Source organism: Macrotis lagotis, chromosome 5, assembly GCF_037893015.1.
Source record: "Macrotis lagotis isolate mMagLag1 chromosome 5, bilby.v1.9.chrom.fasta, whole genome shotgun sequence".
Classification (NCBI taxonomy): Eukaryota; Metazoa; Chordata; class Mammalia; order Peramelemorphia; family Peramelidae; genus Macrotis; species Macrotis lagotis.
This window is the reverse complement of record NC_133662.1, coordinates 199262728-199290446: the sequence shown is the minus strand read 5'-3', so window position 1 is coordinate 199290446 and position 27719 is coordinate 199262728. Positions and strand designations below refer to the sequence as shown.

The window sequence follows — 27719 nt, the reverse complement described above, 5'->3', positions numbered from 1 at the left end:
TCTATCTTATCACTTACACCACCTCCCCTTGTCTCCTTTTTCCCATCCCTTCTCTCTCCTTTTTCATCTAGGGTGAGATAGATTTCTCTACCCTACTAAGTGTGTGTGCTATTTCCTCTCTGAGTTACTTCCAGAGCTGTTCATGGTTTCTTATAGAACAATAGTATTTCATCATGCTCAAATACCACAATTTGTTTAACCATTCCCCAATGGATGGGCATTCCCTCAATTTCCATTTCTTTGTCACCACAAAAGAGCTACTGTAAATATTTTTGTACATGAGGTCTTTTCTCTTTTTTTAATCTTTTTTTAGAATATAGACTGGGAGTGGTATAACTGGATCAAAAGATATGCACAAAAACAAAATGATTTTGCCTACTCTTTTGAAACGGAGTCCTTCTGTTTAGTATTCCTCATCTCAACCATTAAAACCTACTCTACACCAGAAAATATTTTCTAAACTGTTACTGACATCAAAAGTTAGTACATGCAGCTGCACTCAAAAGAACCAGCTAGGTGGTACCTAGATATCATGATGGCTTCAGAGCCCAGCTTAACTAAATTCAAATCTTGTCCTAGATATTTCATAGGGCATTACCCATGGAAAGTCACTGGGCTTTCACAGCCTCAGTTTTCTCAGGTGTAATATGGAAAGAGGGGACAAATTTCACTTCAAATGCAAAATCTGTGATCCTATGATTTCTTTGATCCTCAATATTCTTCTTTGGTACAATGCAAATACTTACTGCAGCTGCATTTCCCCATATTTGATCCTAATCGCTCTAGTCTCTACTTGACCTTGGAAGAAACCAAAAGACAGTGCAAATCCTAAAATTTCAGTTATTAAAAACACAATGGGAGGAAATAGACCTTAGCAAAAACTTTTCTAATACTCTAAGTGAGCCTTTTATTATACCACTCAGATTCATAGAATTTTAAAAATCTAAGAGTTGAAGGAAGCTTTAGAAGTTATCTAGAATAAAATCTTTCCTTTCAAATCTCATCTTGAACTATTTATTTTTTCACAGAGTCATATTAAGGAGTTAGACATTTTCTTTCTAAAGGATTTCAAGTAATGAATTTAGTTTTGCTTTTAAGATAGGACACATTCTTTATGGAGAGAGTAAATGAGTAGAGATGCATCTCCTTTCTTTTCTTTGGATAACACAATAAGGTAAAATTTCATTGTATTTGTGGGGAAAATGCATCAGAATAGGTTGGGAAAAGATGTCATGGAACAACTAAGCAAAGAGATCCTCCTGGTCTTTAAAATCTGTACAATGAGGCATAGTTAAGAAAGCACAATGACCAAAGCATTTTATGCAGAACCCATGGGAATTTGCCAACTACTGCTCATTCATTATATTGGAGTCATTCTGAATCTCCATAAATTTCCAGCCCTGGGGAATCAGAATAGTAATGAGTGAAAGATTAGTGGAGAAAATGAGAAAATATAGATGATTATATGTCTTCTCTGGACTTCAGTTTACCAATCTCTAAATTGTGGTAGTGATGTTCAAGGTTTCTTCTAATTTTAAAATGTTGTGATACTAAACAGAGATCTTTTGTCACAGAAAAATGCCATCTTCCCTCCCCAAAAAATCATTAAGCACCTATAAATAGACATTAAGTATTTGACCTAGTGCTACACAATGCTAAAATTCCTCTAACTAAAAAATTAAAGAATTTTTAATTTGGCAAGGACAAAACAAATCAAGGGAAACATCCATTCAAACTCTGAGGCGGAACCATGCAAGGTTATCCGAGTAGCTTGTTTGATGTGATTTAATGTTCAGTTCCTTAAATAATGTTCCCATTGCCTGTGGGAATTTTGTTAGAGATATGGGGGAAGAGGATGTTTGAGAAATGCTTTATATTTATAGAAACTTGCATATTGTTTTTAATGATGCCCCTTTGCATCAGAAGTATTAGTCTGAACCTTTGTGTACTCGCTCAAGACAGATGCAGATTACATTGAATTGTATCTATGCACTTCCCTGAAAGAAAGAATATCTTGTTGTATAGTTACAGTAATCATTCTCTTCTATTTCCTTAGTTTGACAAATAGACAGGACTGATGAGCATAACTGGTGAAGAGAATGGTCTAGTATAAGACCTCCAAGTGGAAATCTGACAATCTGATCTTCATGTGAACTGTAACTGTCACAATTACTCCATAAAGTCATTATTGTCTTTGGTGGAAAACTCCAGTAATCTGATGAGCTCTTCTTTATATACTTTAAAAATTCTTCAAACAGTGGAATCTGGTCCTTACTCAATATGAAACTCTACAAACATCTAACCCAGGTTCCTTTCAATCTATGGGTCCATATCCATCTAAAAACAATAGGTCACAGATCACAGTTATTGGATTTATTTTCAACAAAAGGAAGAACTGGCTTTTAAAGAATGAATAGCATAACAAGTAGAGACATGATTATTTCACAACCATTGGGGAAAGGCTGACATACAGGACATGTGTAAGCAGAGGAAATATATTCAAGATATTTATGTGGAGAGCAAATACGTCTAAGGGACATCAAATAATGAATGAATGATCAATCAATCAGCAAAAATTAAATGCTAATGTCATTCCTACTGTTGTAATCACATTAGTTCCTGATATAGTACAATATGGCGCCATGGACTTCAGTAGCAAGATTTTTCTTTTCTGGGTCTTCAGAAGCTTTTATTGCAATTAGATTCACAGAAGCAATGACCCCACATAAAGATTGCTTCCTAGGATGATAATGATATGTAAGGCTAAAAGAAGAATTGGAGAGGATAAAAATTGATATCATAATAATATGATTTGCCAATGTTCTTCCTCACATATGGCAAGTCGGATTATGCCTAGAGGACAATGATCACTCACTTTGTGTGAAAAAAACTCAAAATAAGATTAGATTTAATGATAATTTCATCTTTCAGAAAAGAAACCAAGAGAATTGCTATACTAGATTTGACTCATCAGTAGGGAGCAATAGTCTGCTTAGTAGAAACAACAGGAAGACTAAAGGGAAAGTGAGTACTTTATTTTGGAATTTATGAAAAAGGAGAAGAAAATTAAATATTCTGGTATATTCCATAGATTTTTTGCCAGAATAAATTTCAAAAAGTAGACTAGATGTGCCCCATTACTCCAGATTCCACAGGGTCTATGAGTCCAGAAAGGATGGAAAACTCTTAAAAAGAAAATAATGGAAATACTAAAGCAATAACTACAACTTCGCTGAGGAAGAATAAGGAGAGCTTCCTAAAGAGGCAAATATAGATGTAAAAGAATTGATTAACTTATATCTTAAAAGACACATAGGCTAGGTGGTGCAGTGGATAGAGCACCAGCCCTGGAGTTAGGAGTACCTGAGTTCAAATCCGGCCTCAGACACTTAATAATTACCTAGCTATGTGGCCTTGGGCAAGCCACTTAACCCCATTGCCTTGCCAAAAAACCTAAAAAAAGACACATATAGAACCTGGAAATAAGGATAGGAACTGTAAGATGATAATATTTGCTACTACATAATAACATTTTAAATTTTAAAATGTGATACAACTGTGTATATGTGTGTACCTATATGTGGTATTGATATATAAACAACTATATACCTGTTAATATATGGATATGAATGTGCACGTATATGTGTGTGTGGAGGGTAAGGAGGGAGATACAAACCTATGAGTCATAGCCTTTAGTTCATCATAGAATCATTCGATTCAGTACGATACCGTTAAAGGCTGTCTGTTAACAAAGTATCTCCCATGTATACATCAAAATTATTTTAGATTCCTCAAAACATATACAAAAGAAATTGTTTTTTAACCCTTTGAACAATAATTCCAGACATAAAGCAAGCACCAAGCTATATAATTGCTGAAGATGTTCACCATCATCATGTAAAAAGATGAGATATAAAGCCCATAACTGGAGAGGATTACCCAACAGCAAGTGATATCCTACAGATTCTTCTATTTGCAGTTGACATTGGTTGTTGGTTACATCAAATACTAGAAATTTTGAGGGACTTTTTGAATGAGATCCATAGTTATAGCTATAGCTACTCAAAAGATTTTGGCCTAACTATCCAAGAGAGAAAAAAGAAAATAGGTTAGAATTGTCTATTGTCTAGACTATGGCATGTAGTTAAACAATCTAAAGGGTTTATCCATCAGTTTGTGTGTGTGTGTTTGTGTGTGTGTGTGTGTGTTTGGATAGAGATGGCAAATGGACAAAGAGTCAGATTAAATAAAATGAGAAGAATGGGCTAGATTATCATTGGAATATTGCAAAACTTCTTTAGTGACACCAATTTTCCCTCAGAAATAAAGACCTATCTTTTTGTTTAGGAATATTTTATTTATTTTGAATTTTACAATTTTCCCCTAATCTTGCTTCCCACTCCCCCCCACACACAAGGCAGTCTGTTAGTCCTTACATTGTTACCATGGTACGCATTGATCTTAGTTGAATGTGATTCGAAAGAAATTATACCTCTCTTTTAAAAATACTTATATTGTTGTATATCTCCAAATAATTACAAAATGGATTTCATTTAGAGAACAATGGAGAGGCAAAACATGGGTATGGACACTCCATTATGAACATTGGGGAGAACACAGACAAGAACCCCAAAGGATGTATTGTTGGAGGACACTTCCACATCAGTAAGATCACAGATGACTCTGAGTACTGAAGAATAAGGAAGAGAAACCTAACAACTTTTGAATATAATTATCTAAGAACATAGCTACCTACATATCCATTTGGAGGCCTGAGCAGATGAGGGGCTAGGCAGGAAAGATTCAAGCAAAAACCAGATTCATCCTACAAGGAATTTCCACATTGAAAGAGAGGTTGGATTGGATAATCTCCCATGTATATTCTAAACTAAAATTAATAATTAGAGCAATTTAAGATTTACAAAATAATTTCTTTACAGTAACACTGTAAGACAGCATCTATCTTGATCATACAAATGTTGAATCTCAGAGGTAATAACTAAAAAATTGTTATTGTTTGTCTTTTTTTCCTTGAAGAAGACCATGGCATTAGGGAGGTGATAGCATGCCATCTAAGTGAATTGGATTTAAGTGAAGAGGGTGCTATCCAAGGTCTCATTTTTTTTCTTCTGTAGCTATCTAGGTGCAGAGACCAGATATGGATCAGGGGGACCAGGGATAACCCTGGATGCAGTGGGATATCCTGGCTTTTTAAAACTAAGTTCTTTTCCAGGTTACAGCTTGACTGAGGAAACAAGTATGCATTTAGAGATTAAGGCTAGGTATGAGAGAGATGAGACAAAGACTCCAAGAATAACCACTTTTATTTAGTTCATTTAAAAAATTAAACTGGGAGAGCAAGACTTTCAGGGTCATTCAATGATTAAGGCAGGTAAAAAAAGAAATGAATGGCCTCTTTTACATAGTCAAAAAAAAAAACAGAACAAATTGATATTTACATTCTCTCTGAGCCAATCAGGGTCCAAACAAATGAGAAAGTGAGCTTAGCCTGAGACCCATTATTGGTCAATCAAGGAGAGTCAGGGTGATTTAGGGTTATATATATTCAATTTATTTGCATATCATGATATCATCTTTTTGATGTCATGGCCTTTTTAAAAAATTTTTATTTATTTAAGGCAATGGGGTTTTGAGTGACTTGCCCAAGGTCACACAGCCAGGCAATTAATGAGTATCTGAGATGAGATTTGAACTCAGGTCCTCCTGATTCCAGGGCTAGTACTCTATCCACCACACCACCTAGCTGCCCCCTGTCATGCTCTTCTTCAAGAAGGAAGGACAAACTACAACTTCTGTGAGTAATAGAAACAGCCCCACTATAGCCAAGTTAGGTTATTCAGCATCTCTTTTCTCTTTTTCTTTTCTTTCTCTTTCTTTTAATTTTTTCTTTCATTTTCTTTCCCTTATTTTTCTTTTAATTCCTATTCTTTCCTTTCCTTTCCTTTCCTTTTGTTTTCTTTCCCTTTCTTTATTTATTTTCTTTCCATACTTGCAGGTGCTCTGCCCAAAGATCTAGTAAGGATAGATAAAAATAATAGAAATAATAATAACCTTTATATAGTGCTTAAATATTTGCTATGTGATAAACATATATAATCTTATTTAATCCTCACAACAATGCAGTCAGCAGGTGCTATTATTATTCCTATTTTATAAATGGGGAAAACTCAGGCTAAGTTAAGAAATTTGCCAAGGGGTGGCTAGATAGCACAGTGGATAGAGCACCAGCCCTGGAGTCAGGAGTACCTGAGTTCAAATCTGGCCTCAGACACTTAATAATTACCTAGCTGTGTGGCCTTGGGCAAGCCACTTAACCTCATTGCCTTGCAAAAAAACTAAAAGAAATAGTGAAGATATTTGCCAAGGGTCATACAGATATTATGTTTCTGAGGTGGGATTTAAATTTGGTCTTCCTGATTCCAGGTCTTGCATTGAACCCACAGAGTCTTAAGTAATCTGTCCATAATTAAGAAATTAGAAAACATTTGAGCTCAGATCTGGTCTTCTGATTCAAAGTCAAGTGTTCTTTTCACTTAACCTTGTGATAACCTAAGGGAATATATAAATATGCTATTGTTTTATATGACAGGCTGAGATAATCTATGAATTCTTTTGATTCTCTTCTTGTGGTGATTTCATTTTTGTCATCTGAAATTTCTATATAAATTGGTAATGATCTAAGAGAGGGATTATTACTCATTATTGCTTCAGCAGTATGGCAAAATCTATGTAGCCCTTCTTAGAATGATGATTAAAATGAATAAAACAAAATACATATGATTCTCAATAAAACCAATGTTACTGAAATAGAGTTATTTCATCTCTTATAATGGTGTTTGATGCTGAACTTGTCAAATACCTTTGCATCTCTTCTTGAAAATAAGTATTTATGATATACAGAGAGATACTTCTGATGATGAAATGCATCTCCTTTCTCTAGACTGAAAGACAAAGTACAAGGGCATCATGTTACATACATTATCAGATACAGTCACTGTATTAATGGATCTTATTTACCATTTTTCTTTGTTACATTGGGGATTTCAATTCTCAAAGTGTGGGAATACATATGAAAATGACTTATGTAAAATCAAAAGACTGCCATTAGCCTGTCATTTCTTACTTCCAAACCATATTACTTCCAAACTGTTTCCCATCCTCTCCTACTCCTATCTTTGCACTGGACATATTGACTTAGTTTTGATGATCTTTGCAGAATTATCTGCCTCTTCATTTCTGCAGCAGATTTGCCAGATAAACTATACTTATCTTCATGGTCATTTTGTTTATGCTCAACAGGAGCAATGCCACCTGAGATGACCAAATGTCCCATGCAGTGGTATGTCTTTTTGCCCTTGAGCACCAGATTATACCTTCTCTGATCTCTTCTTTGCCTGCTTTGCTATGAGGAACTTGCAAGTCATTCATCCTATGGATGCAACTTTCTTGTGTCTTCTGGTTTCATTCATATTGAGAATGACAAACTCATCAATCTAGATGAGATCTCTAGAGATCATTTAATCAAATCCATTCCTTTTCCAGAGAGCCAGAAGTCAATTGATCCTAAATTTATGGTGCCACTATTTTGATATGTTGGTGGTTGGAAAAGGAATACATATTTAGAATGACAAAAGCTAATTTTCACAGTCAGTCTAAAAACAATGCAATTCTTGGTGCTTTCTGCTTCTTTTCCTATCATTGCCATTGTCACTTCAGAAGCTTTGGAAAGGTAGTAGAAAGAGGGCTTGAGAGGAAGTTAGAAAGTCCTGAGACCAAAATCTTCTTTAGAAATTTACAATGTAGGAGGAAGCTAGGTGGCTCAATGGGTAGAGAGTCAGGAGCTCCTGAGTTCAAATCTGACCTCAGACACTTAATAACTATCTAGCTGTGAGGCCTTGGGGAAAGCCACTTAGCCCCATTGTCTTGCAAAAAACCTAAAAAAATTAAAAAGTAGAAATTTACAATGTGAACTGTGGTAAGTCATTTAACCTCAGTCTGCCTCAGTTTCCTCATCTATAAAATTACATAATAGCATCTAGGTTCAACTAGGTTCCATAGTGGTTAGGACAATGGTCAGTAAGACCCAAGTTCAAATCCAGCTCAGATGCTCACCACCTAATTGTTAGCAATTCCAAGAAAGTCACTTAAAATCTGTTTGTCTCGGTTTCTTTAACTGTAAAAGTATAAAATGGCGATAATAACAGCACCTGCTTTGCAGGATTATCTTAAGGATCAAGTGAGATAATTTTCTCAAAGCTCATGACTCAGTGATTGACATCAATTGGTTCTTAATGAATACTTCTTCTGTTCCCTTTCCTTTTTCCACTACCTCTCATGGTTGTTGTGAGGATAAACGGGAAAGTGTTTGTGAAAATCTTGAGGCACTATATAAATGTCAGCTATTATTATTAGAATGGATCCATTTAGGACTATAGTTTATTTTGTATTTATTCATGGGTTTCCGTGGCAAAATAATACATCACAAGTGGCAAATTTACTACATTTAATTAAGCTAGTCTTCATCCTTGAGCAGGACAATAATAAAGGCGTTTCTAGCATTGGAGAACCTATTAAAACTTATGCTTTGTTGACCATGCAAATCACCCTTACAGAGTGAAGAAGCAGAAATGAAGAAGGCCTCTAGTTTTCCCAGGTAGCCTCTGGATAGTTTTATTTCTGAACTTACAACATCTTCTCTTATTAATAGTGGATACAACTTCTAACTATCCAACTCCTACTACGTATTTTCTTGGTAGACTTCTCTTGTTAAGAATATGAATTTCATCAAATCTGGTCTCAGACACATAATAATTACCTAGCTGTGTGGCCTTGGCCAAGCCACTTAACCCCATTTGCCTTGCAAAAAAAAAGAATATGAATTTCAAGTAGTGAAAATATTTAAAGGAATTCGAGATTTTCAAAGGCATTCACAATGCCAATTGACTCTTTTAAGGCAATCCTTGAGTTTGAATCTATAACTAACTAATGTTATTAATAATTATTATGGGTTACAAGTAAACATTTAAATGACTTATTCCAAATTCATTAGCGCATCTGGAAAATGTGCATAGAGCTTGTAGGACTTAATTACCATTTAGACAAAACTAAGATCCTTCAAAAGTAGATAGTAAAAGTAATTTTGGAGGGGTAGAGCCAAGATGGCAGAGTGGAGGCAAGAACTCTCAGAAACTCTTCCCTAGACCACTCCAAATTTTGACTCTAACCAAATTCTAGAGTGCTAGAACCAACAAAAACACAGAGAAACAATCTTCTGGTCCAAGACAACTTGGAAAATTTGCTGAAAGAGTCTGTTACACCAGGGTTGGAAAGGGCTGTGCCTAGTTGGAACAAATGAGGTCCAGTCTTCCAGGAACAACCTACAGGGTGCCTGGGTCCCTGGCAGTGCTTAGATCTATGGCAGCAGATATGATATTGAATTGCTTGCATTCCTGCATTGGAAGATGATACTGATAACTCATATATACCTTCTCATAGGTTCAGTTAAAAGGAGCATATATAGACATGACACAGGAGAGAGCTGAATAAGAAGATATAATATATTATAAAGATGAGTCAATGAATGGTCAAAAAAGGAATGTACTGGGAGCAAGGGAAAGGAGAGGTAGAATGGGCTAAATTATTTCATGTAAAAGAAGCAAGAAAAAAGCTTTTGCAATGAGTGGAAGCAGGGAAGATCAGGGGGAATGAGGAAGCCTTCATTCTCATTGGAAATAGCTCAGAGAGAAAATAACATATACATTCTATGGGGTATAGAAATCTCTCTTACCCTAGAGGAAAAAGGAGAGGAAAGGGATGAGAGAAAGGGGACAGGGAGAGAGGAGGGGAGGATATAGGTGACAGAAAAAAGGGGAGATCTAGGGAAGGATAGTCAGATGCAATATACTTTTGAGGAGGGACAAGGTGAAAGAAGAGAGAGAGAATAGAGTAAATGGGAGTATGGAAGAACATGATGGAAGGAAATATGGCTAGCAATAGCAACTGTGGGGAAAATCATTGAAGCAGCTTCTCTGATGGTCTGATGATAAAGAACGTGATCCATCTCAGAGACAGAGCCAATGGTATCTGAACACAGATTGAGGTACACTTTTTTTCTTGCACTTTATTTTTCTTAAGGTTTCTCTATCTTTGTGGGGGGGAGGGGGATTATATTTATCTCTACAATAAGACTATTGTAGAAATGTGAAAATAAATTAATTAAATGTATAGGAGGTGACATATAAACAGAACCTTAAAGACAACCAGATATCCTAAAAGTAAAAAATAAGAAAATAAAAGTAATTTTGGCTAATGGAGAGGGGTACAAATGTAAAATTCTTGTGTCTTATTTTACTTCAGCTATAAAATGAGGAGTTCAAGTGAAGTACTCTCATTTTTTGTTGACTTTTCATCTATTACTATAGGATTTTATTTAGAATTAAAATGACTTGAGTTGTTAAGTAACAAATTTAAAAGTTTATACATCTATATACAATTATATATGTGTGTGGTGTGTACTATGTAATTTTTATTTTAATTATTCAATTACTTATATTTTCATCATAAATACATGTAATATATAATACATATATAGATATGTGTTTTTGTACCCATAAAAATCACACTTCTGTATTAATATATATTTACATAGAAATAGCAAGAACTGATTTATCTAAATGTAGGGAACCATAAAGCAAAGTAACAAATTTCCTGTTTTCCATATGGAAAACAGGCTTTTAGTCACACTTCATTTATCTTTTAAGTTCATTTTTATGAGCCTTTTTTTCCATTCTTTCACAATTTAAGATAAACTCTGAGTACTAGTTCATAAAAATCTGCATTGAAATTAATTTTGTGGCTTTTTTTCTCAGGCTATTTGATATGAACATGGTAATACAATGATACCAACAATTCAATATAATTGATATTTTTAAATAATAATAATAATAATAATTTAGATTTACTGACCTCTTTTCTTATTAGCCAGTATATGATTTGGTAGATGGAGTGTTTATAGAAGAGCATGAACAAGAGTCAGATGTGATGAGAAGACATGAGTTGGGGTCAACTCAGAGTTGAGAGACTACACATTGTTAAGAAAATGTACACATCAAAATTTTTAAATGCATATCTCAGTTAATTTTAGAGGTAGCAGTAGTGAAGCATATAGATAGAGTATTGGATGTGGTGACAGGAAGACGACGAAGTCAGTTATTCATTATAATTTTCTTTATTTGCATCATTTTCCATTTAACAAAAGTTGCTTTTAATGTACATTTCTGCCAGATCTTTGTTTTGCTTATCTGCTAAATAATGGAAAATGTTGTCTCAAACATTTGCTAGCTAGGTTATCCTGGACAAATCTGTCCTGACCTTATCTGTAAAATGAGGGAGTTGGATTCAATGACCTCATCCCATTCAATTCTAAATGGATGATCTTCCTATCTTTATAAAGCTCCTATAAAGCAGGTAGTATAAATCCTTGTTCCTTTTACAGAGAAGAATACCAGTTCAAAGACGCCAAATGAATTGTGGATTGTCATAGCTGGAACTCTTTCCTAGTTTCTGTGTTTTTTCCTGCTAAACCAAAAAATCCCTTTACTTTCTTTAGAAAGTCTCAGAATAGTAATAGTCCATCCTAAGGAGTTTACATTTTACTACATTTTACATTTTGTAAATTTAATAGAAAAGTGATTTGAATTTTTCTGCAACTTATTGCATTTACAATCTGAATTTTGTTCATTTTTTTAATAATTTCTGAAACTGTGCTTCCACCTTTCATCCTTTTGTGATAAATCAAAGCATAAATAATATATTTAATTCATTCATCACTGAATTCTCCCCGACAGTGAAATGCATATCCTGTAGTATTTAACAGTAATTTTCATTTCCATGCTTTCATTTCCTTCCTAGTCAATAACTTAAAATTTTATTATGACTTTCTTGGAATTGTACCATAAAATATATTTTCCTTACAACTTAACTGATTGTAAGATACTTCTTTTTTCCTCCAGCTTGAAATAGAATCGAGAATGACCTGGCTGACCACTTTGAGTAAATATCAGATAGTTTTCACACAGCTTAAGTAAAACAAATGAAAAGCTGAATTTTAAGTGAGTAAATAGCAATCTCTGAGCAATGTTGTTGAACCTTATGATCATCAAATTAAAAGTGGAAGATATGTTAGAGTTACTCTGTTCCATCCAGTTATGACACTCCTGATGGTACTCTCTCTCTCTCTTGAAATTACTTTTAATTACCATGAATATTCTTTTGCTTACTTTCCTATATCCATCTTGCACCTCTTCAATATAATGTTACCTCCTTGAGGGAAATTTCACTTTTATCTTTGTATCATCTATGCCTACCAAAGTGGCTAGCACAAATTAGGCATTTAATACATGTTTGTCTATAGAATCATGTGATCATAGCTCTAGTGAGACAAGATCTAAAAGATCACATAACTGTCCTCTTCATAAGGAGGTTAAATTATATTGTTGAGATACCTCAAGATAGTTGTTGTTTAGTCATGTTCAATTCTTTCTAACCCCATCTGGGGTTTCATTGAAACTACTGAAGTGATTTATTTTCTTCACTAGTTCATTTTACAGATAAAAAAACTGAGGCAAATAAAGTTGTCACTTGCCCAGGGTCACAAGTGTCTAAGATCATATTTGAACTCAGGATATGAAATCTTCCTGACTTTTTTTTTAGGTTTTTGCAAGGCAAATGGGGTTAAGTGGCTTGCCCAAGGCCACACAGCTAGGTAATTATTAAGTCTGAGACCGGATTTGAACCCAGGTACTCCTAACTCCAAGGCCAGTGCTTTATCCACTATGCCACCTAGCCACCCCACATCACCTAGCCACCCCATCTTCCTGACTTCTAAGCCCAGCTCTCCATCCATTGTGCCATCTACTGCTCCTAAGTGTCAAAGGGACAGATTTGAACCCAAATTGATTTGAATTAAGTCCCTACATTGTATAAAAAAGTGAAATGAATTTAAGAAAAGTAAACTAAATAGAGTCAACCAAATAAAGTAACATACATTCCATATTTTTATCTATATGGATCAATCCCACTCTAAAAACAACTGCAGTTGTTATTATGGTTTCAGAACCCAGTGATGATGGCTGATGCAAAAAGATGATTGTTGTCAGCAGAAACTCCAAGTCATCATTGGATGGGAGACAGATGAGTTACTAAGCACACTCAAATTGCAATTCATCACTAAATGAGGGAAGTCAAGGTTCTTTTTCCAGCAATTCTACTGTTGAACAGTGTGACCTTTTTGGAATCTATAAAACAAAGGCATTTGAATTATTCTTCTATCTCTAAAATTCTATGACCTTATGACTATATGACTATATATCTAACTACGTATATCTGAACAAAATGTCTGACTGTTTCAGATCATATTTTTGTGTATTTAAGATACATTAAGAATGATGAATATTTGCTTTTCTATTGAATATCATGAAGTTCTACTCTTTGTTAGATCATGTTCAATATTTTTACCAATGCTCAAAATAAAGACATAGCAATCATACTCATCAGACTTTCCTATGATCAATCATTAAGCATTTCTTAAGAACCTACACTAGGGATACAAAGAAAAGCAAAAGACAATTCATATCCTCAAGGAGTTCCTAATCAAATGAGTAAGATGATATATTAACAAATATGATCACAAAAAAGCAATACATATGATAAAAAGGAAATAATTGATAGATTAAAGGCACAAAAATTAAAAAGAAATTAGAATGACTTCTTATAGACTGTAGAATGTAATTGGGATTTAAAAGAAACTTGGAAATCTGAGACAAAGACATGAGAAGGGAAAGCTTTGCAGGCTTGCAGTATAGCTAGAGAGAATACCTACCAGAAGTCAAGAAAAGGAATGTCGTAATTGGGGAAATGCAAGGAGGCAAGTATAACCGGATTAAAGAGTATGTGAAGGGGTATTAGTTATCAAAATTCTGGGAGCAGTTCTAGGTTATGGAAGCCCTTGAATTCCAAATGTAGTAATTTGTATTTAATATTGGAGATGATAGGAAGAAAATGAGGTTGATGGAGGAGGTGGATGAGACATAATTGAATCTACACTTTAGGAAAATCCATTTGGCAGCTGAATGATGTATGGACATGGATGGGGAGAAACGTATAGCAGACTGGTCAAACAAGAGGTTATTTAAAAAATTGGGGGAATTTCACTACTAGAGGAGCAAAGGGGATCATATTTGATAGAATGCACAGGCTTTTTGCAACAGATTAGATATAGAGGATGAGAGACTATGAGAGATTAAGGATGATATTTACATTGTGAGTTTGGGGGACTTGGAGGACTCTGGTAATAGTAGGGAAGTTTGGAAGTGGGAGGTAAAAAAAAAGATAATGAGTTCAATTTGGGGTATGTGAAGTTTAAGTGAACTCCCCAGCATATAGGTTGAAGTATCTGTAGGTAGAGATGTGAGACCAGAGGCTATCAAAGAGGAAGCCTTGACTGAGAGGATTTAAGGATCATTAGCAAAGAGACAATAATTAAATCCAAGGGAACTGACAAGATCCCAAAGTGGAGTAGTACAGAGGATAAAGATCCCAGGATAAAACTGTGTGGGACACCCACAGATAGTGTCCATGGCCTAGATGAATATATAAAAAGAATACTGAGAATTCAGATAAATAGGACATTAATCTACTTCTCTCCTAAAGGAGAGAAGAAAAGAGAGAAGAAAATGTTAAAAAGAAGAGGCTAGGGGCAGTTAGGTGGCACAGTGGATAGAGCACCTGCCTTGGAGTCAGGAGTACCTGGGTTAAAATCCAACCTCAGACACTTAATTAATTGCCTAGCTGTGTGGCCTTGGGCAAGCCACTTAACTTCATTGCCTTGCAAAATCAAAAAAAAAAAAAAAGAAGAGGCTGATTAACAAAATCAATAGAAGTAAAGAGATTAAGAAGGATGAGAATTGAGAAAAGGCCATAAGATTTGCAATTTAAAAGATACTTGATAACATTAGAGAGAGAAGTTTTAGTTCAAGGATGAAATCCAGGATTAAGAGAGCTAAGAATTACAATAACAAAAAAACAACAACAACAAAAAAAAGAAGACAGGGAGATAATAAATAGTGGGCAAAGAAGCATCAATTTGGGGGAGTTTATGAGGGGGTTTTGAGAATGGAGAAACATAGGAATGCTGCTAGGTAGTGCAGAAGGAGCAGTAAACAGGTGAAGATGGAAGATAAGTAAGAGTGGAGATGTTTCAAGAGGCAATTTGGAAAAGATGAGGCAGACTGGAGCCACTGGTGTAAATAATGGGGGTTTGCCTTGGCAAAGAGTAGGTCTTTTCTTGTAAGACTGAGATGGAAAAGATGACAGAAGGCATCCAAGTATTGTGACACAAAGAGGGAAGAAAAATCTAAGTGTGTTAGCTATATATTGGATGAGTATGTAGTTAAATTGACTTGAATATTAGTATCCTAGTTCAAATACTTCTCAACAGAATAGAATAATATATAAGTTTACTATAATTTCATTGGTTCAATAACTGTCTGGAGGGATCTTTTAGCATAAGAATAGGAAGCCTAACAGTGCTTCCATTTCTTCTCCTTCTATTTGTCATGAAGTGATGGGAGCAATTGCCATGGTCTTAAGACTTTGAGATGGTAAACTTCAAGCTAATTTTTCTGCTCTCCTCTTTCACTTTCATCAAGACACTTTTTAATTCTTCTTTACTTTCTGCCATCAGAGTGGTATTGTTTGCACATATGAGACTGCTGATATTTCTCTCCAAAACATTAATTCTGGCTTGTTTTTGGTCCATTTTGGAATTTTGATGCAAACTTTGCATATAAGTTAAATAAATAAATAAGATGACAATACAGAGCTTTACATAGCCCTTTCCCAATCTTTTATCAATCAATTGTTCTATATTTAGTTCTCATCTTTGTTTCTTGATCAACATAATGGTTCCTCAGGAGACAATTAAGATACTCTCTTTGATAGTTGACACATTTTTTTGTGATTCACACAAAGACTTTAATGTAGTCAATGAAGGAGAAAAGAAAAGGAGAAAAGATTTTTTTCCTGGAAATCCCTTGATTTCTCCATAATTCAGCAAGTGTTGACAATTTGGTCTCTAGTTTCTCTGCCTCTTTGAAAACCACCCTTCTCATCTGGTAATTTCTAGTTAACATATTTTTGAAGTCTGGTTTGCACAGTCTTGAGCATAACTTCACTGGTATGTGAAATGAGCAAAATCATTTGGTAATTCAGAGAATCCTTTGTAGTGCCCTCCTTTAGGATTAGAATGTAAACTGATCTTTTCCAATCTAGTGGCCACTGTTGAGTTTTCCAAACCTGCCAGTATGTTACTGAGTGCCACAGTTTCATATTTTTAGAACTTTAAATAGCTCTGTAGAATTCCATCACCTTCAATATACATTGGTAGTAATGCTTCCTAAGACCAAATTGACTTTATTCTCCAGGAAGTCTGGCTCTAGCTCATTAATCCCAAATAGTGTTTATCAGGGATGTTATGATATTTCTTGTATTGTTCTTTTTTTGTATTCTTGCCACCTCTTCTTAATCTCCTCCGCTTCTGTTAAGTCCTAAGCATTTTTGCCTTTTATCATGTCCATTTTGGCATGATTTATCTTATCATATTTTACATATGCCATATATATATATATATATATATATATATCATAACTTAAATATACCTTAATATGTCTAATTTTCTTACAAGATGTCTTGTATTTCTGAATCTGTTGTTTTCTTCTTTTCTTTGCATTGCTCAGTAAAGCTAATCTTAGCTCTCCTTGCTATATACACCAAAAAAAAAAAAAACCCTTCATGACCCATATTGTGTATATGGAGAGGTTTATAGAAATATAAAAAAATTGTACATAGATGCCACTGTAAAGCTATTATATATATATATATATATACATGTATTTATATATATATATATATATACATATATATAATTTATAGGTCAAGTGAAGGTTTTTTAATATACACCGAGCTGCTTACAGATACTTGTATAAGTATATATACACATATACATATAATGCTATACACACACACTTATTTGACTTTTTTTATCACTCCCTGAAAAAGCTGCTTCTGTTTCAAAATTTTGTTTCTCTTCTCAGTCTCCTCTAATATACTCAGCAATGTGACTCTCTACTTCATCTGTCATCTGAAACTGTCCTCTCCAAAGTTAGCAATAATCTCTCAATCACCCAATCTGATGGACTTTTCTTAAACTTCATCCTATCTGATCCCTCTGATGCATTTTATACTTGCACATACACACACACACACACACACACACACACATACAGACACACATCTATCTTTGACACATAGGTCAGACACACACATGTCTATATAATGTGTAAGTTTGTATACATACATATGCATATATTTGTATGTAAATACTTATATTCAAATGGTTCAAGTTTTGTCTTATTTTTAAGAAAGGGAGAGACTTGAGTGGATCTGTAGGCAGTGGGAAGTAACCAGTAGAAAGAATGATATTGAAATCAATGGATTGATGATGGAAATAATGTGGGTAGATGATGTGCTGGAGAAAATGAGAGCCTAGGTTCAAGAATTTATGATTAGCATATAGAAATAATAGATGGTGATAACAAAAGGTCATGAGATGAGACAGAGGGCAGATGAAGAAGCTCAAAGAGAATGGTTTTGATGTTCTTTAGTGGTGGTGAAGTAGGGGATTAAGTAGTGTTTATTTTTCCTCCCTGCCCTGCTCCAGATGAATCTACAGTATGGAAATTCCACTGAAAAAGGAACCCAATAAATTATACGGAAGGTTAGAGACATTCCTGAGATTATGGAACAAATAAGGTACTAGGTGTGAATTCTTCTGCTTCCCACATCAGAGAAATGGGAACCAAAAGAAATAAATTTAAGAAGTAGCCATAGGTATCATCAGAACCTGGGAACCTCCTAAAGAGGTCTGGTTCCTGGTTCTTGGGCATGCTACCATCCTCCATATGCATAAATATATATGCTTTATATGTAATATGAATTCAGTAATTGCATTTGAGATGAAAAATTAAATAATATAACCACCTATATAAGAATTAAATGGGATATATTTGGGCATCTGGTCTCTTTAATTTCATAACTGGATTAAAAACCAAGGAAACATGAGCAATCAATTCCAACATCCTTCCTGCATTATTTTTTTTAACAATTTCTATTGGTATACTTCTTTATCTGTGAAGTTAAAAAATAGGTTTGTGGAATAATTTCAAAGTAATTCAAACAGTTACCAAGTGCTAAATGACATCAAAGATCTCATTTGATATTGAAAGTCAGTGAAAAATAGAATAGGGGAGGAATAAAACACTAGATTTGACATTAATAGCCAGGATCTAAATGCTGTGATCTACATTTACTGGTGTTTGATATGACATTTAACCATGTCAAGTTATTTAACCATGTCAAGCATCAGTCTTCTCCAGTGTGTGTGTGTCTGTATATCTATATCTATATCTATATCTATATCTATATATAGAGAGAGATATAGGTTTGTGAATATGTATGGATGATTATATATATATATATATATACACACATGTGTAAATGTGTGAATATCCATATATATGTATATGGAAGGAAGAAAATGGGTAGGAAAAGGAGAAGAACAAGAACAAGAAGAAAAAGAAAAAGGACAAGAAGAAGAAAGACAAGAAGGACAGGAAGAAGAACACCAACATCAACAAGAAGAACAAGAAGAAAGAGGAGGGAGAAGAAGAGGAGAAGATGATGATGATGATGATGAGATGAAGATGATGACAATGATGCTTTTAAAAGTATAGGCAAGGGCTTCATTGAATCATTTCTAAGCTAGGCAAGGAGCACTTGGAGTTACTATTGCAGAATAAGCTTCTATATTTGTAAATATTTTCAAGAAGGCATAATCCTTGATGTATATTGGATTCAATTTATCCTGAATCTATCTTTTCTCTACCTGAAAACCATTTTTATCTAGTTCTATTGTATCTGTATTAGCCTTCTCATGCTGTCCATCTGTTCTTAATTATCAAGCTCTAATATAGATTTAGGGCTCAAAGGGTCTCAAAGTCCAACTTGTTCACTGTTTTTATTTTGCAGATAGGAAAACTGAAACACAGAGAGGTTTAGGAACTTGTCAACTATTACACAGGAAGTAAGGGACATAGCACAGATTTGTGTCAACATTCTTTAACTCCAGACCCATCATTTTGTCTGCCATACCATGTTGCTTTTCACTTTTCTCTGGAGTAAGAGAAAAAAAAATTGCCTCTATCTTGTATTTTGGATGTCATATTCATGCTTTTATTTATTTAAAAATTTTCCTATCTACACAGATTTTGAACTAGCAATTCCTTTCATGAAGCAGGAAATAGATTGAAATAAAAAAGACAGAAAGAAGAAACAGACAGTCTAGCAGCAAAAGTAGTGATTATCCATCTAGATGCCACTAACATTCTTCTTGGACTTCGACACCTCATCAAAACATTTTGACAAAAATAGACAAATTGTTGTAAATAAAATGGTTAAAATGGATTGGCAGATAGAATTAAGAACCCAACATTTTAAAGATATGACTTTCGATTCTTTGACTTTCAATTCTAACTATATGATCATCCAACAAACTTCAACTTCAATTTCATCAGTAAACTTCAGATAGTGATAGTATCTACTTTCCAAATTTCTTGTGAGGATCAAATGAAATATCTTACGAAAGTCAGAAATTAAACTACTATACAAATGCTAGCTATAATGATTGTGAAGTATATTTTCAATAATAAATTTTCCCCTGCTTCTTTTATCCTTGTCTTCTTTTTCCCCTAAGATTTTAGAGAATCTGAACTGAAACAAATCTCAGAGGCCATATAACAATACCTGAATAAGAATCTTTCTTCTAGAAATGAGATTCTTCCTTTTTCTTTTTTCAATATTTTATTTTTCTGAATCACATGTAAAATCAATTTTAACATTCTTTTCTTTAAAATTTTGCATTCCAAATTATTTTCCTCTCTTAGAATGTGAACTTAGATATTCCTGATTTCAATGTTTTATCCATTGTAGCACTTAATCTTTTAGGAAACATTAGGAAATGGAGTCAATCCATTATATATCTTTGGGAGAGGCAACATGTATCTAAACAAGTATATCTAAAACAAATAAAAATGAATGAATAAGGGAAGGGAAAATATACTAAAACAGGGACACTTACAGGAGATTATTGTAGTAGTCTGAGAGAAGAGATACTAAAATAGTGCAATGTCCCTGTAAATAGAGAGAAAGGAATGTATGTGAAAGATGCCCTGGAAATATTTTCAAGATTTGACAACTAATAATATTTTCAGAGTGAGGAGGTAAGGATTATGCTGAGTTTTAAACATAGGTGTTATCAGAGGAAATGATGCCCTTGGTAGAAATAATAATTATCTTATTATCAATAGTAGTGGGTATGGAAGAGGGGGACAATAAATTTTGCTAAAAAATGATGAGTTTAAGAAATCTGGGGGTGATCTAGCTCAAAATGTCTAATGGTCCATTAGTGATGTATGAGGACTAGAGCTCAGGAGAAAGTTTAGGGATGAGAGAGACAGAGAGTGAGAGAGAGAGAGAGAGAGAGGGAGAGAATTGGATGGGGAAAGGGGAAAAGAGAGAAAGTCAGGAGAGGGATCTGGTAATAATTTGCAAAGATGTAGTCTTACATGCATTTTTTAAAAAGTAGATTAGAGGAGAGAAAATGAAAGTGGAAAGCTATTGCAATTACTTTGGATAGTGCAATGGTGGGATAGAAATAGGAATAGAGATATAGTGGATTCATATTATTATAGAAGCTGAATTTATAGGACATGTTAACTTATTAGACCTAAAAATATGAGGGAGAAGGAAGAGTGAAAGATAACACTTGAGGTACAATAAATGAGAAAATGGAGGAATGGTCCTATCACCAAATAATTATGCCAAGAATAACATTTAGGAAGAAATTATAATTCTTTGTTTGAGAAAGATTACTTTTGAGATTTCAGTAGGAAATTCAGGTAGAGATAACTTGTAAGCACTTGGAAGTGGAGATGATTGGATTTATAATTGGAGCTACAGAAGGGAAGTCAGAGCTAGAAATTAAAGATTTAATAGGTTTTATCATAGAGGTGCTAGCTATAGCTGATGGGGAAGATGGTTGGGCAAATGAGGTAAAGGATAATTTCTAAGGAGGAAGTCTAAAAAAAGAAGATAATAACTTTGAGTAATGTCCACCTTCAGAGTTAGGGGAAAGATTAGTAAAGAAGAATTTGAGGAGAAGTGGAATTAAGCAACTTCTATGGCCCAGGCTTTACAATTATTATCTCACTTGATACTCATAGCAAATTTCAGAGGTGGGTGTTAGTCATTACCCCTGTTTTACAAGGGAGGAAACAAGACAGAGAAGTTAAGTGATTTGGCAGGGATCCACAGCTAGTAAATATCTAACTAGAATTAAACTTAGGTCTTCCTACCTCTTGATCCAACATACAACCCACCCACTTTACTGCCTCTGGGGAAAAAAAATGATTAAATGCATTGTTTTGGGTCGAAAAGGAGCAATAAATACCCAGAATGAATATGCAAAAGGTATGTTCAAAAAGTGTCAAAATGTTGAGCTTGAAATCCAATAAAACTCTAGCTTTTTAAAATGACATCATTAAATGCACTGATATAAATTTTGACCAACACAGACCCAATGACAAATCTCTGAGGTACCAGCCTAGAAGTCTCCCTTAAGATAGGCAGTAACCCATGAAGTATCTTACAAGTTATTCAGCCACCTCCTAATCCAATAAATTGACTGTCAGCTAAGTTATATATCTTCACCTAGCACATAAAGCTAGCATGGAACAATTGTCAAATGCATTGCTGAAACCCACACAGACTTTCCCTTCATTATTCCTCTTCTCTAGCAGTAACCCCTTAAGGTTAGTTTGACATAAGTTATTCTTGACCAAGACTTTCTGACCTTTTTGAATGCTATTTCCCGTGTAAATGTTTACAGACCTTTCATTTAACAATGTCTATAGATTGCAGAATTTGTCATATCCCTCTCCTCCCTCCACCCCCCCCATAGGTATATTTGTTGCTTTTAAAATCCTGTGGTGCCTCTCTCATTTTTGTCAATCTTTTTCAGATAACTGACAGCAGTTTAGTAATGGCATATTCCAATTATTTCAGATAATATGCATTATTCAAACTTATGAGCCAGATTAAAGTATAAATTTAGCATTATGATCATCATGAAGAATGATGAAAATTAGAAAAGTTACCTCAGAGTTGCAGTTAACTTTAAAAAAATTGCCCAAATTTTCTTCCATCTACTTTCTCATGACAGACCTTAATGCAATGTTATGTGATACAACATCAGAAAAGTTTAGTAAGTATATGTATATATTTAAATACGTACAAATATACATAGTTTTGTTTTTCAGTCTCTTCTTTCGTGTTCTGCCTCTACTACACAAATCCCATCAAATTAAATTTATTGATTGCCAACTTAGTTTAATCTAGACATCATAGCTCAAAACAAAATTTTAAAAATGGGTGGGGGGATGGCGCAGCTAGGTTACACAATGGATAGAGCATTGGCTCCGGAGTTAGAAGGACCTGAGTTCAAATCTGGATTCAAACACTTAATAATTGCCTAGCTGTGTGACCTTGAGTAAGTCACTTATTCCCAATGCCTTAAGTAAATAAAATTTTAAAAAAATAAAAAAACATCTTAGCAATAACTCAAAGGATTTCAATCAAGAGTTGAACAGTGAGACTCCCATTGGGTTTTATGTGGCACAAGGCACCCCAAAAGTTACATTATTAAAAAAATTTATTTAACTATTCTCACAGTTGCTTCTGGCAATCATAAGGATTTCTCTAGAAAATCAAACAAAATGATTATTAAGTTTTATAGATATCTAAAATGGCAAGTGTAGAATAAAATACATGCTTTTCATTTTCTAATCAAGGGTAGAAGTTATGGGTCCAAGGGCAGTTAATGGGCAAGAGGTTGACAATATTGTTGACTCAACTGCCAAAGCACTCTCTGAGCACCACATTAGTGTCATGGCCTTTAATAATGAACATTGACTCAATAGAAATATGTTATCCAAATTTTGCTGTCAAAATTAGATCTCTTTTTGGTAGACAACACTATCCACCACTTCAAAAAATTAAAAAAGGCTTGCTCCATCTTCATTTAGTCCATAGATTTGCAAGAATAAGCCTTCACATAAGAAGGCTTAAATTATAAACTATTGAGGGAAGGATCTTGTTGTGTTGGCGATTTGTTATTGATGAGTATAAAAATTATTAATTTTTAGACTTTTTATAAAGTGTGTTTAATTATCATTACTACATTCATATCATTCATGAAGAAGTCTAGGTTTCTATTCATTATTTTTAAAGCTAGTACATTTTTGCCTTCATAATTGCTGTGTTGAAGTTATGGTTGCTACATGTAGCAATTAAAAGCATGTAATTTTTTTGCAAGTCAAATGGGGTTAAGTGACTTCCCAAGATCACAATAATTACCAAGGTAGGTAATTATGAAGTGTCTGAGACTAAATTTGAACTCAGGTCCTCCTGAATCCAGGACTGGTGCTCTATCCCCTGCACCAAGTATGTAATTTTTAAATGATGTAAGAACATTTTGGCACTAGAACTAAATGCTAAAGTTATGTGAGAAAAGTAGCATCAATTTTGAACATAAAGTTGATTAAAAACCAGCTCTTCCAAATCTGGATTCCATATGCAATATTTTATTTACTATTAATATATCCAAAACTAATCCAAAATTGTTGTTTCAGCAGAATCTCAGAGATTTATTAGAACCTCAGGTACTCTTAATTCATCCCATACCTTAGGGGAAAAAAATCCCTCTATGACATCTAGAATAAGTTAAAGTTATCATCTAGCCCCAAGGGGAATTTGCTGGCTCATTAGGCAACCCAACCTATTCTACTTCTAATTTTTTTTTCAGTTATTTTAATCATATCCTACTCTTTGTGACCTCAGGGTTTTCTTGGCAAAGATATTGGAGTAGTTTACTATTTTCTTCTCCAGATCATTTTACAGATGAGAAAACTGAACCAAACAAGTTAAGTGACCTTCCCAGGGTCACATAGCTAGTAAAGAAGGTCCGATTTGAATTCAAAGAGATGAGTCTTCTTGACTCCATGCCCAATATTCTAATCACTGTGCCACCTAGCTTTCCCCATTCTACTTTTTAGAAAAGTCTGATTGCTAGAAAGTTGTTTTTCCCCTTCAAATTGAGGGAAAATCTGCCTTTCAGAAGCTTCTATGTTTGCCCTTTGAAATAAACACATGGATAACAGAATCAAGGTCAAAAAAGATGTCAGCAGAATAGTATGATGGACCAAATCTAACAAGATAGCATTTAACAGGAATAAATGGGAATTCCTCTACACAATTCAAAGAATTAGTTTTACAAGTAAAGGATTGAAGAGATTGTTTCATTCCTTATACCACCCTCTATCCCTAGTTGCTTGACACAGTGTCTAGCACATAATGATACCTAGATGTGGGTTGATTGATTGATTGAAAATGTACTTGCCCAAGAGTTTTTATTTTTTTAAAAAATGGGGATATTATTGGCCTAAAAATTCAATATAAGATGACAATGTGACATAAAAATCAAAAAAAGAAAAAGAAGAAAAAAAGGAACCAATTTTAACTGCAATAATTGAAGCAGAGAGTTCAGAGCAAGGAAAATGACAATTTTGCTCATTACTCCCTATCTGGTATATTCAATTTGATTATGAGCGCCAAATTTAATTAAGAAATAAATTACTTAAAAAGCTTCCAGAAGATAGTGACCAGAGTGGCAAATGTACTCAAAATAATGCAGTACCAAAAAAAGTGTTGAAGGAAACAGGAATGTTTCAGTTTTAAACAAAAGAAAACATCTAGGATAGCACTTGAATGTGATCTGCAAATATTTAAATGATCATTGTGCGGAGAAAGAATTATATTAAATTTGTTCTATATGGTTTCACCTTATTATATTTGGTCTTTCATTCTAACCTATGGAAATCTTTCTTTAGAAAAAAAATCCTGATTCTATTATGTAATGCATTCCATATTCTTTCCATTTTAGGTTGCATTGATAAATATAATAATAATTTAGCCAACTATGCTTTCATCAAATTCATTCATAAAAATGTTGAACAGAAAAGGGTGCTCTTATTGTTCTACAAAAGACCTTCTGCCAGATTGTTTCCAGTTATTCCTGGCTATTCTTTGGGACCATCCAGTCAATTATTAATCCCATAAATAATGGCGGAACTTGCCTGCTGATTCTGTAGTTCATTAATCAATCAATCAATCAAAAACATTTATTAAAGAAGCGAAAGACAGACCCTACCTTGAAGAAGTTTACAATCTAATTATACATATCCAATTATTTAGTTTATCATTGTTTTCTCCTTGATCAGACTTTCTGAAATTTACTCCCACCATTTTTCCTACCATAGAGTCTTTCACAAATGTTTCCCATACTTGTAGATTCCCTCTTAACTATATTATTTTTGATGCATAATGTTATAATTCCAACAATCATTATCTAATATTTTTTATACAATATACCTTTACCTATATGAGCATTTTCTAGCTGATACATAATGTTGAATTCCACACCATATGAGGATCAATTGAAGAAAATGAGACTGAAAAGGAAAGCCTTGGAGGGATTCTACAGATATCTTTAAATATTGGAAAGGCTATGATGTGAAAGAGAAAAATTGGGCAGCTAGGTGATGTAGTGGATAGAACACTGGCCCTGGAGTCAGGAAGATCAGAGTTCAATCTTGCGTCAGACACTTAATAATTACCTAGCTGTGACCTTGGGCAAGTCACTTAACCCCATTGCCTTGCAAAAAAAGATAAAGACTAAGCTTGATCTGTTTATTCCCAGGATATAAAATGATGTAGTCAGAAAAACCCACTATTTCCAGTCAAAGAGTCTCAGTTTGAATTCTAGCTTTGCTACTTACTACTCAGCCAAGAATAATTTTTTTTTTCTGGACTTCAGTTTCCTCATGTATTGAATGAAGAGTTTGTTCTGTATCATTTCTGAGTTCCATTCCAGTTCGAAATCAAAGATCCTATGAGCCTTTAAGAGTAAAGCTAGCAAAGGAATATATGTGAGCTATCCAAAAAACAGACAGAAGATGAAAATAGGGAAATTTAGACGACATAAAGAAAAACTTCCTAACAATTGTAACTACATAAAAAAGTAAGATTAATTGCTTCAGGATCTTGATGTAGCCCTCTGACTTGAGGTCTTAAAGCAAATGTTAGAGGACCACAAATTTGGTGTGATACTATATCATGTTCAACTATAATTTTGACTAGTTAATTGAATTCTGAGGTCAATTTCAATTTCCAGTTCCTATAATTTTATACATTTTTAGTATGAATATTGCTCAAATGGATTATTAATCAACAATATTGCGTTTTAAAAAGGATATCAGTGGGCAAGTCAAATGAAATTATTTCTATATTTATCTATGCTTTTGTGGTTAATTTCATTCAGAAGAGTAATAAACTTAATTTTCTGATATAATTAGATTTTATGGACATAGTGTTGTTATACACATATATTTTTCATAGAACATACATAAGAAATCATATAGTATGCTACAAAGATGGCTAGATCCAGAGTCAAAGACCTGGCTCTGTAACATTTTTCTTGACAAGAAAACTTAACTAGACTTCCGCTCCCTATTCTATGAAATGGAAGTAATGGACTACATGACCTCTGAGCTCCCTTCTAGCTCTGAATCAATGATAGTTTGACAAAAATTTATTAGATTGGCATTTAGATTTCTTACTATCTGATCCTTTTATATTTGTCATTTCAGATGTACATTACCAACACAATTAAAGCCAAAGGAACAAGACTTGCTAAACCAGTGCTATGCTTGGGTTTGATGTGTTTGGCTTTTCTTACTGGACTCAACAGAGTAGCAGAATATCGAAATCACTGGTCAGATGTGATAGCAGGCTTCCTTGTTGGAATATCTATAGCAGTTTTTTTGGTGAGTACTTGAGGTTAATTATGACACATTTGCATTAATGCAAGTGAACTTGCATCATTCATTTTGAGAAAATGAGTGCTTAAATGCCTATACTAATTCTCATTGTTGTATGTAAAAAATTAAAATATGGGACCTGTGTATGGTTTACCCCCCTCATTCTTTCTGATGAAGATTAAATTGCACTTCTTCACCAAATGATTTTGAATGTGTTTCCATGAACACAATTTCTATGTAAGATAAACTCATGCTTCTGTAATCCTTGAAAGTGGGGCAGTCCTAGAAATTCATGAAATCTAAACCAACATTATTCTCCTACAGGTGCAAGGGATCTTGGTTGTAATGGAATAATACTGGACCTAGAGACACATGGCCTATATTCAAGTACCAGCCCTTCCACATTATTAATTGTGTAATCATGGCCATGTTGACCTTTTTGAGATTGTTTCTTTAGAGGCAAACTGATGACAATAATACTTATATAATATAACTTATTGGGATAGTGTGAGAAAAGTACTTGCAGAGTCAAAGCATTATATAAATGTGAATTGTTATTATTGTTATTTTAAAATTCAATTTTATCTTATT

General features: G+C 34.0%; 1 protein-coding gene across 1 annotated transcript in view; it reads left to right on the top strand.

The window, feature by feature from the left end:
- Positions 1 to 27719, top strand: part of PLPPR5 (phospholipid phosphatase related 5) — a 189886-nt gene that overhangs the window by 116000 nt on the left and 46167 nt on the right. Inside the window, exon 4 of the mRNA XM_074188240.1 lies at positions 26958 to 27134. Coding sequence (XP_074044341.1) covers positions 26958 to 27134 — 177 coding nt within the window. The remainder of the gene's footprint in view (positions 1 to 26957; positions 27135 to 27719) is intronic.